The 19230-nt window shown below is 35.1% G+C and overlaps 1 protein-coding gene across 1 annotated transcript in view; it reads right to left on the reverse strand.

Annotated features, from left to right (window-relative positions):
* The window catches only part of LOC123526956 (proteasome activator complex subunit 4B-like), a 73748-nt gene that overhangs the window by 41790 nt on the left and 12728 nt on the right, over window positions 1–19230 (reverse strand). The window contains exons 5-20 of the mRNA XM_053528603.1: window positions 18378–18527; window positions 17909–17972; window positions 16148–16222; window positions 15166–15285; window positions 11058–11150; window positions 10529–10587; window positions 9219–9425; window positions 8494–8680; window positions 8031–8120; window positions 6547–6611; window positions 6168–6312; window positions 5549–5647; window positions 5175–5247; window positions 4441–4508; window positions 3903–4118; window positions 94–248 (exon numbers count right to left, since the gene is read on the reverse strand). Of these exons, the coding sequence (XP_053384578.1) occupies window positions 94–248; window positions 3903–4118; window positions 4441–4508; window positions 5175–5247; window positions 5549–5647; window positions 6168–6312; window positions 6547–6611; window positions 8031–8120; window positions 8494–8680; window positions 9219–9425; window positions 10529–10587; window positions 11058–11150; window positions 15166–15285; window positions 16148–16222; window positions 17909–17972; window positions 18378–18527 (1866 nt within the window). The remainder of the gene's footprint in view (window positions 1–93; window positions 249–3902; window positions 4119–4440; window positions 4509–5174; window positions 5248–5548; window positions 5648–6167; window positions 6313–6546; window positions 6612–8030; window positions 8121–8493; window positions 8681–9218; window positions 9426–10528; window positions 10588–11057; window positions 11151–15165; window positions 15286–16147; window positions 16223–17908; window positions 17973–18377; window positions 18528–19230) is intronic.

Here is a 19230-nt window from a genome sequence, read left to right on the forward strand (position 1 = left end):
TTTCTGTGAACAGTCAACTACTGATGAAATGGTGTCTAACAACTCACCATAATAAAAACAAAGCTATGGAAGTAAACAGACCATAAAACAAACCTAGGTACGGTATTTTCTGCAGATATCTGTTTAAGGGTGTCCAGTTCAGGAACTAAGAATTTCTCAAGCAATTCCTGAACAAAATCTGTCTCCTCTTGACAAGGCTCATGCCACTCTAGCCCAAGATCATCTATATCACCAGGCTTTGCCCATTCCTACAACAGAAATGGAAAAACCAAGATTATTAAAGAAGAATAATGCCAAAACAGCACAGCGTATTTTTTCTAGCTGAATCATCAAGAAATACAAGTGCCATTCCTCTGTTTCTCAAATTCAAAAAACCTAGGTAAAAGCTTATAAAACAGAAATTGGGACCAGTCTCAAAATGCTTCCTTGCCATTGGTCAATTTCACAAACATGCATAGAAACAACCAAACAGATGCAGCGTCTTCCAGACTGGTATCAAAACACAAGTTTTATTACCTCTGAATTTTGATCTGCCATCTGGTAGCCTAAGCTCTCCAAATCAAACCAAAAAGGTAGGACCTAACTACTGGTGTTAACATATCTTAAATTGTCTCTGAAACAGCTATCATAAGCTATGTTATACTAAAGAGTTATTTTATCATCAGTTTTCATAAAAGAGTGAAATCTTGGGAAAGGACCTTTTTTCATCAATTCAGGAAAGAAAACAATACAGTAAACTGTGTAAAATGCAAACATCTGGTAATCAATTTACCTCTGCAAGCAAGTCTTTATAGAAGAATTAACCGCCAGAGTTTACAAAGTGATCTGCGCCACTATGAATCAGCCAGACTCAGACTGATAGCTCTCAAATATTTTTTAAATAAATTTTATTTGTACATGGTCAAAAAAAAATTTAAGATGATATGAGCTTCAAACACATAACAAAAGGTATGACTGCCTTTTGTTTGGATCTGTTAAAGATGTAACAGCCAGTAATTATCGGCAATTGGTATTAATGTCACCTCATGTCAGTTTTGACTGTTTGATCTCATTTATGAATAATACTTGGTCCTTAATTAAGCGTAAAATAAAATGTTTGTTTACAGTAACATGCTAAAAACAAGAGCTGTCTCCATAGGATGACACATGCCCCCGATGGCACTTTAAATGAATAGTTATGGCCGATGTTAGAGTGCAGGACCTTTGACCTACGGACCTGGGTCTTGTGCGCGACATGTCGTCTTACTGTGTCACACATTCATGCGTAGTTATTTTAAAATCCATGCATGAATGACAAAGATATGGACCGGACACGCCCATCAATGCACTATCATGAAAATGACCTTTAACGTCTAAGTGTGACCTTGACCTTTGAGCTACGGACCTGGGTCTTGCGTGCCACACGTCGTCTTACTGTGGTACACATTCATGCCAAGTTATTTGAAAATCCATCCATCGATGACAAAGATATGGACCGGACACGCCCATCAATGCACTATCCTTTAATGTCTAAGTGTGACCTTGACCTTTGAGCTACAGACCTGGGTCTTGCGCAAGACACGTCGTCTTACTGTGGTACACATTCATGCCAAGTTATTTGAAAATCAATCCATCGATGACAAAGATGTGGACCGGACACGCCCATCAATGCACTATCCTTTAATGTCCAAGTTTGTGACTTGACCTTTGAGCTACGGACCTGGTGCTGCGCACGCACTGGTCGTCCTACTGTTCGTAACATTCATGCCAAGTATTTGAAAAATCCACCATCGTGACAAGATTGTGGATGCCGGACCGCCATCCAATGCACTTGCTTGGATCGATTCTGTGTATGACCTTGACTTTGAGCATACGGACTGGATACTTGCGCAACATATCTTTACTGTGTACACATCATGCCGTTATTTGAAAATCACATCGATGACAAAGAATGGACCAACACAAAAACTAGCGAAAACAAAGCATGGAAGAAGTACAAAAACATATGACCTGTCCTTTGGTGTTTGGCATATATAAAGGCATTAGGAAATTTCCAAGCATTTAAAAATCTGTTTTTTTTTCATGCATTAGCAGTCATTTTCATCCAGGTTTGTTCAAACAAATGAAAACCAAATTAAAAGCAAATTCCAAACATGCAATTGATTCCTGACACAGAATACAAGTCAATTGCAGTTCGCAAATAAAAATACCCAGCAAAAGTTAAAGAAAGATTGGACCAAGCAAAATGTTCATTAGCATAGTCAAATTAAAAAATGCACAGAAACAACGTTTGCGCGTCTTCAGGTTGTTGCACAAACTCAGTTTATTACCCTAATTGTTGGTAGCCCAATCTCCAATCAAACAAAAGGTAGACCTAATATGGTTAAAATTTAAATTGTTTGAAAACAGAATAAGCTATTAATAAAGAAGTTATTATCATCAGTGTTCGTAAGGGTGAGTGGTGGGAAGGGACCTTTTCATCAATTCAGGAAGAAAACCAGTAAATGTGTAGAAGCAAACATCACTGGTTAATCAATTTACTCTGCAAGAAGTCTTGTAAAAAGATTAACGCAAGATTTTACAATGTGATTGCGCACTTGTAATCGCAACAGACTGATGCTCAATTTTTTAGAAAATTAATTGTCATGGTCAAAAGAAAATATCGAGAGATATGACTCAACATACAAAAGTATGACGCTTTTGTTTGGATCTGTAAGATGTAACGCGTATTATCGGCTTGGTTTAATGTATTATGTCAGTTTTACTGTGTCTATTTATGAAAATGCTGCTAATCGGACAAAAAATGTTTGTCAGTAAATCTAAAAAAAGGAGCGTTCAATAAAGCTTGTGCCACCGGTGGCCTATCGATACAAAGCAACCAAGCAATTGAAGTCAGGTCATAGTCAAACTGAGGTTCAGGTGAGTCTGAAGATTTGAGGAATGTCACAGGTTACATCTGTTAGTATAATCATTTCTAGCAATTGCTGCAGACGGAACGTTTCATTTGTTAACAAGGATGCCATATAAGCACAATCAATGAGGTCAAAGTGCCAAGTCAAACGAGTAGGAAGTGAATGAGATGGTCACGGTACATCTGCATTGTATCAGTCATCTGTAAGGGTATTGATGCTACATGTCCTTGGTACTCGTTGACGAAAGTTCTCATTGGAATTATGTGCTACTCTTGTTCTCTATGTTTTTACCTGAGAAAAATGCTAATAGCTCGGAAGATGACCAAAGAAAGTAGTACTTGTTCTATAGCACCTAGTATGCAATGTGAGTCGGATGAACAAACGGACGGACAAGCGGCATGATCACTATATGCCCCCACTAATCCGCATAAATTAGGGTGGTGTCAGTATTTTTTTTTTAGTGGGATTTGAATATTTTATGTAAATGATCAAATGGGTAATGCCTTTACAGCATCAGTATGTTGATTACTAACATCACTGACCATGTTTCAAGCATAAAAAGTGCAGTTTTGCAACTTTTTGTTAAAAAGTTGAAAAAAAAACTTGTCCAAGGCCATAAAAACATTTCGGGTCGGGCCAAAAATTTGGGGTAGGTCGGGATACCGGAAACAAACTATTTTTTTTTAGGCCCAAGTACCACAATGACGATGATATTTAATATTTCTTTCTTAAAATACTATTAAATTTACAAAGAATTAATTATGCTTAAAAAAAAAAAAAAACGCTCTTATCTATGACAGCAATCTTAGTTTTTAACCTTGCCAAATTTAGTGCTAAGAGTAGTTTCCCTTTACCAGAAAGGCAAAAAATCATAAAAAGACTTGTTCTGAAGTTGGAAATTCGTCTAAACCTGTGTGTAATATGCACCCACTATTCAGGGGTAGCATCAAATACTGGGCATTATACACAGGTATCTATGGTATCTAATATTTAATGAATGTAAATTATTACTCTAATAGCTAGGTATTCTGTGACAGGTCTGTCTAGTGATCCGCTCACACTGGCATAGTTCATTGGGAAGGTTAGGGTGAGGCCTCGAAGTATGTACATCAATGATTTCCCTGCTATCTCATACCCCTGTACACACTTCAGTCTCAGTATATAGGTGAACACATCAACAATTTTAGACTTATATGGCAATAACTGTGAACCGTTGCATCTTAACAACTGAAATGGAAGATATAAAAATGTTTTATTAATGTAAGAATGCTGCTGTTCAAGTGGACAGGAAGGATCTGTGTTTGAAAATAAATCTGTAGAACTGCTCCAGAGAGTCTATCTCAATCACTGGAATAATGAAGGTATGTCAAAACTTCATTTTATAATATTATAAGTCTTAGAGCAAATGTAAATATTTATTTAACTGGTGCTGTTCTATCATCAGCAGACAACATAGTTTTCTTTGTTTCAAACTAATTTTAAACTATGCATACAACAGCTTTCATGAGTTAAGTTTTATATCTGAATTTTTATAGATGTGAAAACATACCTGTGAAAACATTAAAAGATTCCACAAGAACCCATCATCAAGACGCTCAGCTTGCAGAACTTCCTCATCTAAAGTAGGGAAAAAAAACTTATCTTTTTTTTTTTTACAATGACAAGAAAAGTATTCCAGTACCATTTTGGTAAGGTTATGGACTGGTAATGACACTAGGGAATTTCCATGATCTTCTATATTCTTGTATCATATTTTTCCATTTTTCTGAAATTGTCGATTTTCATCATGGGTCCACTACTTTAATATGTAACATATCCTTACAAGGAAAACAATCCCTAATGCATAAAACTATTATTTCTAGAATATTTTCCTGTGATATGACTTTCCAATATAACTATACTGTAAGCAGTCAGACTGGGTTGCTCCCTGGTCTGGTTGCTAAATACATGTTTGACTGCATATATAAACATTACAAAGCAGACCGTTGAACAGTTTTAAGATATCACTTTTTGTGTTTTTCCCCATATTTCAATATATCAAAGTTGTGCCCCACTATTTATTAAGTTCTTTACGCAAACATGTTGATTATTTATGGGCAAATTAAATACTGATTCTACTTCTTTGAAACATGGATTATTTTTTTAAAAGTTTGTTTCCAGGTCCATATTTTTCACATTCTATAACATGATTTTAAATGTTAAACATGTACCATTATGTAAAATATAGGCTGTTTAAATAAAGGGCAATAATTGCTGTAAATATCATGTGTTTTATGAACTTACGTGAATGGATCTGTGATAAAAGACTATCACATATATTGTCCATAAACATCTTCAATGTTTCTTTTGGGTTTACCTGTAAATATTCAGAAAATGTTTTTTGTGACCTAATAAAAGAAACAAGACTTTCTGCAGCTAACTAAAGTAATGCAAAATTTGTCATGAAATAAATATCAGGGATTCTTTTGTAGACATTTCTTCCCTGTGACTGGACTTAAAGTAATGGCCAAATAAAAAAAAATCCATAAAGTCTAGGTACTTTCAAAATTTGTATCAAATGGTATAGGTTGTTATTTCTACAAATCCATCACTACAGTGTAATATGGTTTTCAAACCACCTTCTGCCTTTATTTGCTACCACTATATTAAGTACATACCTGCTGAGCAGCCCTGACTAGGTTCCCAGCATATCTTCCCCCTACTCTGCTCTCATACACTGATCCTGTTATGAAGGTATGTAGTCTACGTAATGCTGACTGTAAAAATAAACATACAAAATATACATTTACATTTTAAGTAAACTTCTACTGAGTGGAGAAAAAATGTTGTGGAGACAAATTATTATTATTATGATTTAAAGGGATTAAATACTGTTAAGAAGTGAGAAATAACTTACTCAAAGATATTTTTGACTACATAAACGCAGTAAATTTACTGAATGCATTTCATCATGAGGGAACATATGGCTATAGGTTACTGCACTACAGAATATCAATCTAAATAGCTACTATCATTTCTCTGCAAGCAAGCAACAACTTTCACTCATGAAACAAAGGTTGAGACAAAATAGACCTCACATATACTACATCATGTAAGTATACTAGGTATATCTTTGCTTGAGCTTACCATTTTGAGGACAACAATAGAAATAATTTAACTTAATTTTAACTGAAATAAATTTATCTATTTGGAGAAATAATTATGTGCTCACTGTTAGGGAATCCATAATATCTGTCATACAGTTACTTTACGAAAACAAAACAGTGCAGTATTTACCAAGAAGATAGGTGTTGAAGACTGTTGTAGAACTGAGGTAAATGTTGATGCCAACGCCTTCTCTACAATCATCTGTTCCGTGTTTAACTTGTCCTGCTCACCGTGAACATGTTCCTGAGCACTGTTCTCTATCAGTGCAAATATTCTGCATTATAGATATACAATAACATGGCATTAATATACAACAGAAGAAAAAGACAAGCGTCAAAACAAGTGACATTCATTGCATCAAACAAAGGCAAGGTCAAAGTTCTATACAAAGTGCTTTGATATAAGCTAAACAACACTGTTAGTTTAACATAAACTGTACCTGACTTCTTCCAATTTTATGAGCTATGAATCCAGACTTGACTGTTTGCTCCATGATATAATATCTTACCTATCTAAAAACTGTAGAACAAAATCTTCAAACTGAGCAGTGGCAGAGCATAATTCACGCTCCTCCTAGAAAGGAAAAACAACTTCTTATTAAAAATGCTTTCATTTCAAAAATAAAACTTGTGTTAACATAAACAGTAAAACGATTTCAAAAGTATCCATGTTTCATGTATATACTTGTTTTGGGGATTTTACTATTATCACTGATATTACTACAATGTAACTGAGTACAAAGACAGTCTCATAAAATGTTACAAAAATCTTTCTAAGCATTAGCCTGCTAAATTTCTAAAATGGACTGGTCCATCATTCAATTTGGGCAATACCATTTATTATTCTAAGGGGTGTTCACTGAAAATTTACTGGCTGAATAGCGAACAGTGCAGACCATGATCAGCCTGCACGGATGTGCAGGCTGATCTTGGTCTACACTGGTCGCAAAGGCAGAGTCAGTTGCCGCCAGCAGGCTAAAGGTAGAGGATCAGTAATTTCTTTCATATGGCATTTTCAGGTAAAGAACAGCAAAGATGAGGATACAAAATCACATAAATACCAAATGCCATTACAGGTCTTCTAACTTTATCAGGGTATAATCACAGAGGCCTACATTTCCGGCAAGATCAGTAGCATGGCCCCCATCATGTTTCTTACTGTCATGTTAAGGACAATCATGATCATGAGGTTTCAAGGGAACACTTTTTGCAGATTTTGATGTAGTATAAAACCATATGAGCTCATTCCAATAAGTACTGTATAGCGGGATATATTCATGGTGCCAAATGTTTGCGTTTTTGAAGCTTCGACCACGAATTATAAACCTTGGTTGTAAACAGAAAGGGAGGTCACTCTTACTAGACATGAAAATAATAATAAACATGGGAATAAGTCTGTCGTTGTCGTCTAGAGACGCATATAGCGTATAATAACAATAATTCAACACTTGTGCGAAATTTAATTCCGTTATGCATTGAAATAAAATCTCACCACTGTTTCATTAATATTTAATCACGTATCGAAACACATGGTAAACAGCTTCTTATGACATACAAATCCCCATGTTTATATTTAGTTGAGCAATTACAATGAAAACGAATAGAAATACAAGTATCTCACCGCGTCTGCATTTGATAATGAAAATACCAAGACAAATTGACTTGTACTAGTATTACATATTGATTTTCTTTTCAATAAAATCAACAGTTCATCATTTGTGAGAATTTTTGGTCAGGGGAAGTAACAATGTAAGAATGAGTAAAGTTTGTAAGAGTGGTCTCCCTTGGTGAAATGTATACACTCGCGGTAACAAAAAATTACGGTGTTAAGATTTTGACAATGTTAACCGCAAATATAGCGAAAATTAAACCCAGCGAATATAACCCACTATACAGTAATTCACTGTCAATGACCATTAACTACTAGGCAACAGAGGCCCATGGAATGAAATACTGTGGATTAATAGTGTGTTAACAACATTTGAAATCATACTTCTGTGAGGTCAGTCCTGCTGTGTATGGCCTCGGAACAGTCTACTATAGGTACTAGCGATACAAATGTAGATATCATCTGGAATGTTACCTGTAAACAAACAGTCACGAATAACAGCATATAATTTAGCAAAGCCTATAGTAAGTATTTTAATTTCTTAAATTCTATTACTTAGTAAACTAGCAGACATTCTATATAATTCTATGAATCTTTAGGAATATATACAAGCAGGATGATTCTTCACTGCATTTTCACAACTTCCAAAACATACTATAAAACTAGTAATATTCATGTTGGAATCATTTTTATGGATTTCACTGAAATAACAAATTCAAATCCCCATCAAATAGCTGTTGTACCAAAACCAAAGAATTCTGTGCCCATGAAATTAAATGATTTAAAATATCTAAACTTCTTACACTATCCCGGAAACTAATGTATGCCCTGTATTGTGTATACTTACTAAGCATTTCTTGAAATCATTAGGATCTATGCCAGGGAGTGAGAGATTCAACAATGGCAGCAGATGTGACCGTCCCTCAGGGTACCACTTCCCAGCACTCAACATTGCTCTCACTACAGACACCACACAGTTCATACAAGCTATCAATCTGTGTGGCTCTATCAATGTCTCCATGGCAGGGTACATTCTGGAGAACATAAAAAAAAATCAAATAAAAATCAGTATCTTACATAAAAGCGAAAATTTTGATCAGCAGTTAAAGACGTTATTACAATTTACAAAGTATCACTACATATTTCTGGATGACATACATTTTTCCTGAATACGGTGTATACAAGCAACCTGAACCACTTTCACAATTCAACTTTTTTCTACAAAAGTGAAATTTTTTATGCAAAGTGAACATTTTTATGAACAAGTAAATATCAGATATGCTCGAAAAAACATTAATTCTGCCAATTTTTCTTCTTTTAATTTCCAAAACAAAATAATTTTACCATTTTAAGACCTTTTTAAAAATTACAACTATATATTTCCTGGTTTACAAATAATTTTTACCTAATAACTGGATATTTCTGGACTGTAAACATTACTCAAAATTCAAAACACAAAACGGTCGTCAGAAAAAAAAAACTCTAATCTACATTACGGACATAAACATCTAAAGCACGAAGCTGTTTGTTTGAGATAACGTGGTACTGCTTACATTCAATCATACATCTTACTTTTCTAGAAGAGGAGGAACAATCAGTTCGGGTCTCATTGTAGACAAGTGTCTGAGAGCTACGGCCGAGTCCTGGCTTCCATATTTACTGAACATACAGGTGAACACCGTGTTCTTCATGCCCTCTACAAACTTTGTTATCTCAGCATCTGTAAGCTTGTGAGATTCTGGTATTTGCTTCATCCATGTTGGTTTTCGGTACCTCTCTCTGTAAAAGTTTGGTTAAAATGTTTTAAGTCTAACAATAGTTATCTACCTTCTTGCATGGTCACTTCATTCGTATCAACACTACATTAGCTAAAACCAGCAGTCCTTGGACCTTGTTACCTGGATTGTGTGCTCCACAAGTCACCTTCAACTTGTAAATGACTGATGCTAGTTTTTTTTTTTTAAATCTTCCCAGCAGTTTAGAAGATATGGAACTGACAAGAAGTTAAGCTATTTGACCAACAACCTCCTAGTTTGACCATGACCCTGAACATAGTGACCCGAGTTGTACACTGCATGTTGTCTTGATCAGGTGAACAACTGATGCTAATCTTATGAAAATCTTATAAAGACCTCAAAGTGTGACCTTGACCTTGGATCTAGTGTGAGTGCCCTACACACATTGTCTTGATGAGTTTAATAATTGATACAAGTTTTATGAAAATGTTCCAAGCAGTAAGAAGGAATGGATCTGACAAGAATTACGGACAGACATATGGAAAGCTAGGACTGGGACGATTACTCGGTTAATCGGATCCGATTTGATTACTAGGTGAAACCAGTTTCCATTTTGCAAAACCGCTAATCGCTCTCAAACAATAAACATCACGAGTTGTACTTTATCTTTATACATTTCTTTGACTAGCACATAGACCAGCAGTATATTTCCGCTAAGCACATTGAACATAGTCAATAGTCTCGGATTTGCCTGTCGTGATATGTGTGAAACATTATATTACACTAAAATATGACTTATTATCACATTGTTTGTAAAGGATAAAGTTCATATGTTCCTAATGTAATCAGCTGCTTTAAGTAGTTTGATACCGTTGTCAGGAAAGAACCCAGCATTTTAATATGGCGGCGATTAACTGGTTCGGTTCAATTTCATAAAAAGATTAACCGGTTTCAAAATTCTGAAATTGTCCCAGCCCTATGGAAAGCATGATAATATAACTATTTAATAATAATTCATGATATCTTTCAATTTTGCAAATCAAGAATAAAACTTAGTTTCGTGTCATCGTCCTACTTATTTATATCTTAAAATTTCTTTTTCAAAAGCAGCTGCCCACTGCAGTAAAAAATGATAAACTTACTTACCTGTTAATTCTATTTATGAAAACTTTGGGAAAAGTCATCAGGAGACTGCTCAGTTTTATCTGAAAATTGACAAATCAATTTACACGAGTTTTTGTGAAACAGTTTCACAAATACCAACTTCCATACCAATTAAAAGGCACCAACTACCCTTATCTGACTCTATCATATATAACGAAATCATCAAAAAAGATCTGCAGAAAATCTTTAAATTATCATTTATTCTACAAGTTTCAAATTTCAAAGATCAATTCAAAATTAACAGTTTGACACAAAAATCACATTAACAATCAAGAATAACAAATCTAGCATGTACAGTAAAACACAGATCGCTTGAGATCGCACTGGGATCAGCAAAATACTTGAGTCCAAGTTATTCAAATGTACGAAAATGTAAGAAAAATGGCGAGGGATAAAATGAATTGGCAATTCAGAATTGCTCAAGTGAGTCTGGATCTTGCAATTCAAAGCTTGCACAAGCAGTTTTTTACTGAATCTACATTGCATGAGAAGAGCTTGTTTGTAAACTCACATTCCATTTTCCGAGGTTAGAAGGATGGTAAAAGTTCTGTAATGTTTTGAATAACATATCTATATGTTCCTGTACTGTATTCCCTTCTCCTCCCTGAAATAAAAATTCTATATATACATGAATGAGATCCCACTTCCCTGTCAAATATTTCCTTTAAAAAATATTCGAACTGTCTACTTTCAATTTCAAACATGACTATATAATTAAAGCTATATTTGTATTGCAAAGAACATCAGTATTTTCACACCAAATAAATATTATCGGGTATTTTTTCATCTTTTCAATGAAGTTTAAGTTTCACATTTTGACAAACTCATCAAGTTTATGATCATAATAATGCTTGTGTCAATTAAAAATGTGATCAAGACATAATTAATGCTCTAAAATCTAGTTTGCATAGACTGTGCTAATGTGATTAAGACTAAAATCTTGCCTGATTATTAAAACAAAACACAAGCAAGTGGAGTTCATATAACAAGAGCTGTCGGATGACAGCGCGCTCGACTATTCGAAGAATTGATTGAAGAATGGGGTCAAAATATTTCCATAGATTTTCAGACAAAAGAAAAAATGGATTAAACAAAAAATGGTCCTGTATTTGTGGATTTCGATTAGTCTTGCACTAAGTTGCAATGTGTGACCATGATGGCAAATATGTTATTAAGTTATATGTTAGGCAAAATATGGACTTGTATGAAAAGTTTAACTAATTTCCAAGTCCAAAAAGGGTCATAATTCAGTCAAAATAGTTGACAGAGTTATGTACACTTGCCTACAAATGGAAATCATGTTGATATACTAGTGTTAAAAGTTTCAAAGCCACAGTTCAAATAGTTTTGACAAAAATTTCAAAGTCCAAAAAGGGCCATAATTCAGCCAAAATAGTTGTCAGAGTTATGTACTCTTGCCTACAGATGGAAATCATAATGATAAACAAGTGTTTAAAGTTTAAAAGCCATATGTCAAATAGTCTTGACAAAACATGGACACATACGAAAACAGAACCAATTTCCAAGTTCAAAAAGGGCCATAATTCAGCCAAAAAAGATGACAGAGTTATGTACTCTTGCCTATTGATAGAGACTATAATGCTGAACAAGATATAAAACTTTCAAAGCCATATGTCAAACACTTTACACAAAATATAAACTGGTACGAAAAACTTAACCAAGATTTCTAAGTCAGAAGGGGCCATAATTCAGCCAAAATGCTTGATGGAGTTATGTACTCTTGCCTACAACTGGACATGGTGATGGTAAACAAGTGTTGAAAGTTTCAAAGCTTTATCTCAAAAGACTTTGTCAAAATGTAGACTGGTACGAAAACCTTAACCAAGATTTCTAAGTCAAACAGGGGCAATAATTCAACCAAAATGCTTGATGGAGTTATGTACTCTTGCCTACAACTGGACATGGTGATGGTAAACAAGAGTTGAAAGTTTCAAAGCTTTATCTCAAAAGACTTTGTTAAAATGTAGACTGGTACGAAAAACTTAACCAAGATTTCTATGTCAAAAAGGGGCAATAATTCAACCAAAATGCTTGATGGAGTTATGTACTCTTGCCTACAACTGGACATGGTGATGGTAAACAAGTGTTGAAAGTTTCAAAGCTTTATCTCAAAAGACTTTGCCAAAATATGAACTGGTACGAAAAACTTAACCAAGATTTCTAAGTCAAAAGGGGCCATAATTCAGTCAAAATGCTTGACAGAGTTATGTACTCTTGCCTATAACTGGACATGGTGATGGTAAACAAGTGTTGAAAGTTTCAAAGCTTTATCTCAAAAGACTTTGTCAAAATGTGGACTGGTACGAAAAACTCAACCAGGGTGTGACGCCGACGCCGTGGTGAGTAGGATAGCTCTACTTATTTTTCGAATAGTCGAGCTAATAAAAATGATGGTCTAAATACCCTGGAAATTTTAAATGAAAAGTTCAGATTCTGTTCTTTGGAAATGTTTTAAGGTAAGAAGTTAAGGTGTAAGTAAACTGTTTTGATATCTTCCCTCAAGTGGATTTTAATTTTGGAAAATTATTTCTTGCACACCGGACTGGCGTTTCCGGTGATTTAACCTATGCCGGCAAAACCCATCTGGCACCCCCCATGCCAGATGACTCTCGTGCTGTTAATGACAACTAGCAATCCATGCACTGATATATTGTTTATATGGAAAAATCAGGTACCTTGATAGTTTCTCTCCGTTCCTTATAGTATATTTCTAGATTCAAAATACGTTATTTTATGGTAAGGACATACCGTTATGCTACAAATTATAAAACTAACTGTACTATAAGAAAGAGTCCTAAAAGAAAGCTTTTTTTATTCTATTATTTGTAAAATACGTTATGCAAGTAAAATTATCTGTCAGAATAAAAAGCTTATATGTATACGATATGCAAGAAAAAATATCACTCATGTATTTACGAATCGGATAGAAATATTTGTCCCTCAGCCACCTGCGCATGGGCAGGCGCCCTCGGGACGGATATTTCTATCCGATTCGTAAACAAATGACAGATATTATTAACCTCATAGACCACTGCTATTTATAATAATATATTTTACTTAATTGTTCAAATGAAGTAGGAAAGTCCTTCTTCACTTTGAAACAAATAATTTGCATTTCATAACTTCATACTTTCACTATTCAAGGTTTCTTCCATACAGGATATCAAACTTCTTTTTCAGTTATATTTTGTCACAGTTTACAATTACTATGTGTCTAACATATTGCTCCCGGTAGTCAGGGTGTCTAAAATATCACAACATATGCACATTCAAAATAATTCATATTCTACGATGCATAAAAAAACAAAAAGTTCACCCAAACAGAGGCATCAAAATACTTTACCTGAACCTTAAAGACAGACTGTAGACGTGTTCAAAAGTCAGAACCATCAACTGTGAAATGTTCCTCTAAACACTTCAATATAAATTTCTTCCACTTATATAGCACATATCTTTTTTTTCCATTTTAAGGTGTACTTCAATGCTAAAGAGCATCAAGAGATAACCAAGTTAATACAATGTTGGATATAATCGTACAAACCACCGATCTTCCGTTAGCCAGCTGGATGGCTTCCTCACATGAAGAATTCAACGCTCCAGGTGAGGCTCAAACCCACATTGATGATGGGCAAGTGATTTGAAGTCAGGGACCTTAACCACTCGGCCACGGAGGCCCCAGTAAATGTGACCTTGACCTTTGACCTACTGACCTCAAAATCAATAGGTGTCATCTGCTGGTCATGATCAACTTCCCCATTAACTTTCGAATCCTAGGCCCAAGCGTTATCAAGTTATCGTCCAGAAACTGTTTAACTGTTCCGGGTCACTGTGACCTTGACCTCTGACCTACTTAACTCAAAATCAATAGGGTTTATCTGCTGGTCATGATCAACCTCAGTAATATGTTTTGTTATCCTAGGCCCAAGCGTTCTCAAGTTATCCTCTAGAAACCGTTTAACTGTTCCGGGTCACCGTGACCTTGACCTTTGATTTACTAATATCAAAATCAATAGAGTTCATCTGCTGGTCATGACTAACCTTCCTATCAACTTTCATGATCCTAGGCCCGACATACCGACCATCAACATCTGCAAAACAATATACTCGTCCTTGAAGGGGGGCATAAAAATGCATTTTGGAGCAAATCAACCTGAAATGGTGGATGATTAGCACCAGACAGACTGCCTTTGGGCAACTGATTTCATTTCAGTCAAGACCCTCAGCCTTTAGTTTAAAGCTCTATTTATTGTGAGTGAGGGACAGGTAGGGGAGACGAGACAGCGTATCAAGGAGTGATAGCAAAGGAACAAAGTGCACATAAATACAGAAGCATTTAAACCTCCCTTTTAATTCATTAAAAAGAACCAAGACCCAAGGAGTTAGTGCCAGAAACTTGCTATTATCAAATGAATATCTGTATCAACTAACCATCATATTTACGATCCACATAACTAAAATCTGTGTCTCAACTCTATTGGTAACCTTCGATCGTACGATTTGGACAGACTGTGTCCCCACAGGAAGCTCAAAACCCTTCAGCAGTCGACTGAAAACCTGCATTTTAGATGAAAACACGTCAAACCAAAGACACTACCTACCATGCAAGATACAATCCAAATGATGAAAGGCTCTATCTCTACCCTGTTGTTGTTACGGCTGACCTGAACATTTTGTGTTCCGACTGGAAGGTCAAAGCTTCGCAATAGCCGTGTGAACACCTGTGTGTACAATAACAGCAACAACATAGTTACCTACTATTTTCTTATTAGTATTCGGAGTTAAATATGAAATTATTGGATAACCTTCCTTATTTATAAGCGATCCAATACTTTCAATATTAAACCTCAACTTCTATATCAATGCAAGGCAGAATTTTTCTTACTCCATGCAAGTTGTAAGAGATCATCTTGAAAACACCTGTTTTTTTTTCTTGTTTTCTATTGAAAGAGGATCAAATATGACCACAATCACAAGTAGCTAAAATGCTGACTGCAAACTTTTCAGAAGTTTTAAAAGAAATCCCTTTTTGAAGTCAAAATTCCAATTGCTTATCTACATTTTGAACAACCCATTCGGCATAAATCACTTAAAACTTTTTTCCAGATTAAAATTTCATTTAGCAGCATAATATACATATATAACAATAACACTGCATCTACTTCTTTATTTGTTTTGAAAGAACACTTCTTTACTAAAAACATTTTTTCCATTCCCAAATATAGTCTTAAGACACACATTTTAATATTTCATGATACTTTGCCATAAGAATATTAAATAACGATGATGCAGTAGTATTCTTTTTTGATAATTAACATATATGAGCTGTGCCATGAGAAAACCTACATAGTGGCTTTGTGACCAGCATGAATCCAGACCAGCCTGCGCATCCGCGCAGTCTGGTCAGGCTCCATGCTGTTCGCTTTTAAAGCCTATTGGAATTGGAGAAACTGTTAGCGAACAGCATGGATCCTGACCAGAATGCGCGGAAGCGCAGGCTGGTCTGGATCCATGCTGGTCGCAAATCCACTATGTTGGTTTTCTCATGGCACGACTCATATATTACTACAATATATTGCTTACCTTAGGAACATATGGACTCCAGTCTATATAGCCAATGTTGGAGTGGGCAAGACGAGACATCAGGTTAATAAGGCACTGTCAGAAACAAACAAATACAATATTATTATACAAGTGAAACAATGAAAACATAAGCATTTGATTTCAATATATATAAATGTGCAATATGAATAATTCTAATATGACTAGCAATGCTTAAAATATCACAAAGACATTATGTTGATGTCGTGTCGACGTGATATTTACGCCATGTATGCATTCAAAAATAATGCTTTGAAATTTGATAAAACTTTTTTCTTAACATAGCACAACTGTCTTGATTAATTTACACACACACAAAGTTGGTTATTAGCTGTGCAGAATAATTTGCCATCATTTGCACACTATTCTGCAAGACATATTACCATTTTCGGTCCTGGTGTGTATAAACAAAAGAGCATGACAACCTATCATTTGGTGCCATATATGTGCCTAGAAACAGTTCTTTCATATTTGATCTAAATTTTACAATAAAGACATACTAAAATCAAAATAATTTATAGTAAAACCGTGTTTGAACACTATTTATATATACACTTGGGCGGTTATATGTCATACGAAATATTTCACTCCAGTTCAGCCCTCGTGAAATTATTAACACGCTAAGTATAACCGCCTATCATGCATAAATAGTGTTAAAACATGGTTTTGCAATAAATTATTTCTTAAATAATAAATAATTAAATTAAATAATTAAATAATACAGATTAAGTATCAATATTCTGAAACCAACAAGAGAGCCATGATGGTCTTATGTCACTCACCAGAGTTTTACAGCTCAAAAAGGACTTTAAAAAATTCTGCTATATTACTTATAAAACCGGCCTGCAGATTCACAGATGAAGATTTTCAAATTTGTCATGTTTTTGTTGTTGTTTTAACAAATCAAGATGGCTTTTGACAATTTTAGTAAAGGGTCACCAAACAATCATTTCTGTGAAATTATTTCAAAATCAGACCAGTGGTGTAGGAATTGTTGTTTGAAGAAAATGTTTACCAACTACAGACTGTGTGTGATCTTGATAGCACATCTTATGCACACAGTGCTTTGATGAGATAAAAATCAATCCTTAGACTTCATCATGAAAACATTCAAAACTATCATATTTTTTCAGTAAAAAAGAAGTTGTTGAATGTTGCAAAGGGATGAGCAATCTGCTCGAGTAATCTAGGGTTTTGAGTGATCCAAACATAGAGATAAGGAAAAGTCAGGGACAACATGAACTGCATGTCAGCCCTAGTGCTCTAGTCACCAATCTCTATCAGTTTATTTTATTTATTTTGTTGGGTTTAACTTCGCACTGACACAATGATAGGTCATATGGCGACTTTCCAGCTTTTAATGGTGGAGGAAAACCCCAGGTGCCCCTCCGTGCATAATTTCATCACGTGCAGGCACCTGGTTAGAACCACGGACCTTCCGTAAGCCAGCTGGATGGCTTCCTCACATGAAGAATTCAACGCCCCAAGTGAGGCTCAAACCCACATCAATGAGGGGCAAGTGATTTGAAGTCAACGACCTTATCAACTCGGCCACGGAGGCCTCTAATGCTCTATCAGAGTTTCATTGTATGACGACAATCTCTTCCATGACTTATTCCCCTGATTCAACAATGTTCAGACAATATACAGAGCAATACCAATTACTTTCAAAAAGAATGATGTCACCATGGGCATAATAACTTTTATTAAATAGTTCTAAAGGTTAAAATAGATCTAAATTACCTTCTCCCAAGAAGGGTTGTTATGAAAAGAGTCCCACATATCAATCAACTCTTTGAACCATAACCTGAAATAAATTCCATCATCAATTGATATACTGCTCTATAATATAAAACTGTAAACTTTGCATTTTCTGTCTGAAATAGTTTAGTTCTAAATATTCATACTGCCCACGAAATTAAATGTTTTACAGTACTGTTTCATTTCTATTCAGTAATACTGTACAAATGTATGAAATATCTGCATACTGAATTTGAATCATTCACAAGATGTATTAAAACTGATCGTTGAAAATTTACGACGCCATCAATTCCAGTTATTTCCATTAAATACTTCTCATTACGTAACTGGTGTTCATTCACTGAATATCTCAATAAAATGCCTATAAGATTTTTGTCACTTGTCTATTAAAATCTTACATTTGAAAGACTGTAAAACTAAATTGCTGAATCAGAACCCTGTAAATGTTTACCTAAACCCTTTATCCATTTCCTGTTCTGGGAGGTTTGTGGGTAAGAACAAGTCTAAGTACTGCAACCCCTTGATCACAGTGATGTCAAAGGGGCAGAGAAGGGGACGCCACTCATCTAACATTTCCTGGGTACTTTCCGCAGGGAAATATCTGAAAATAAACACCATACAAGATTTTAATAATGAATCTAGAATTATTTTAATACAACAAAAATATGTTAAACATAACCATCCCTGTAAGTAAACACCACCATCCTGTAAACAAACACTTTTACAAGATTGATGTAAGGTAGAGGACCACTAATAACAAATTTCATTTCCAGTGCTATAATGTATACTCCATAATTATGCAGTTTCAGAATGCTCTGAACTGTTACGAGAGCAAATTTCTGTTATTACAGAACCATTCCAAAATTTCACACAAAAATTGTCATACAGGTCCACTACCTTAACCCTTACCCAGCTAAATTTCTAAAATGGACTGGTCCATCATTCAATTTGGGCAATACCACTCATTTTTCAAAGGGGTGTTTGCTGAAAATTTACTGCCTGAATAGCTAACAGTGCAGACCATGATCAGACTGCACAGATGTGCAGGCTGATCTTGGTCTGCCCTGGTCGCAAAAGCAGAATCACTTTCCGCCAGTAGGCTAAGGGTTAAATAAACAGGTTTGACAGCTTATTCTACTCTTCCTTTTAGCCTTCTACACCCACTACTGAATAACCCTAAAATATCATTCAAAGGATCAGCACACACCTTGGATTGTTACTGCTCATCAAAGAGCAATAACACTGAACAAAATACATTAGAATTCTTGTAATGATGACGATAAAAAGTAAACAATCAATTAAAT

The sequence above is a fragment of the Mercenaria mercenaria genome, chromosome 1 (assembly GCF_021730395.1).
Source record: "Mercenaria mercenaria strain notata chromosome 1, MADL_Memer_1, whole genome shotgun sequence".
Classification (NCBI taxonomy): domain Eukaryota; kingdom Metazoa; phylum Mollusca; class Bivalvia; order Venerida; family Veneridae; genus Mercenaria; species Mercenaria mercenaria.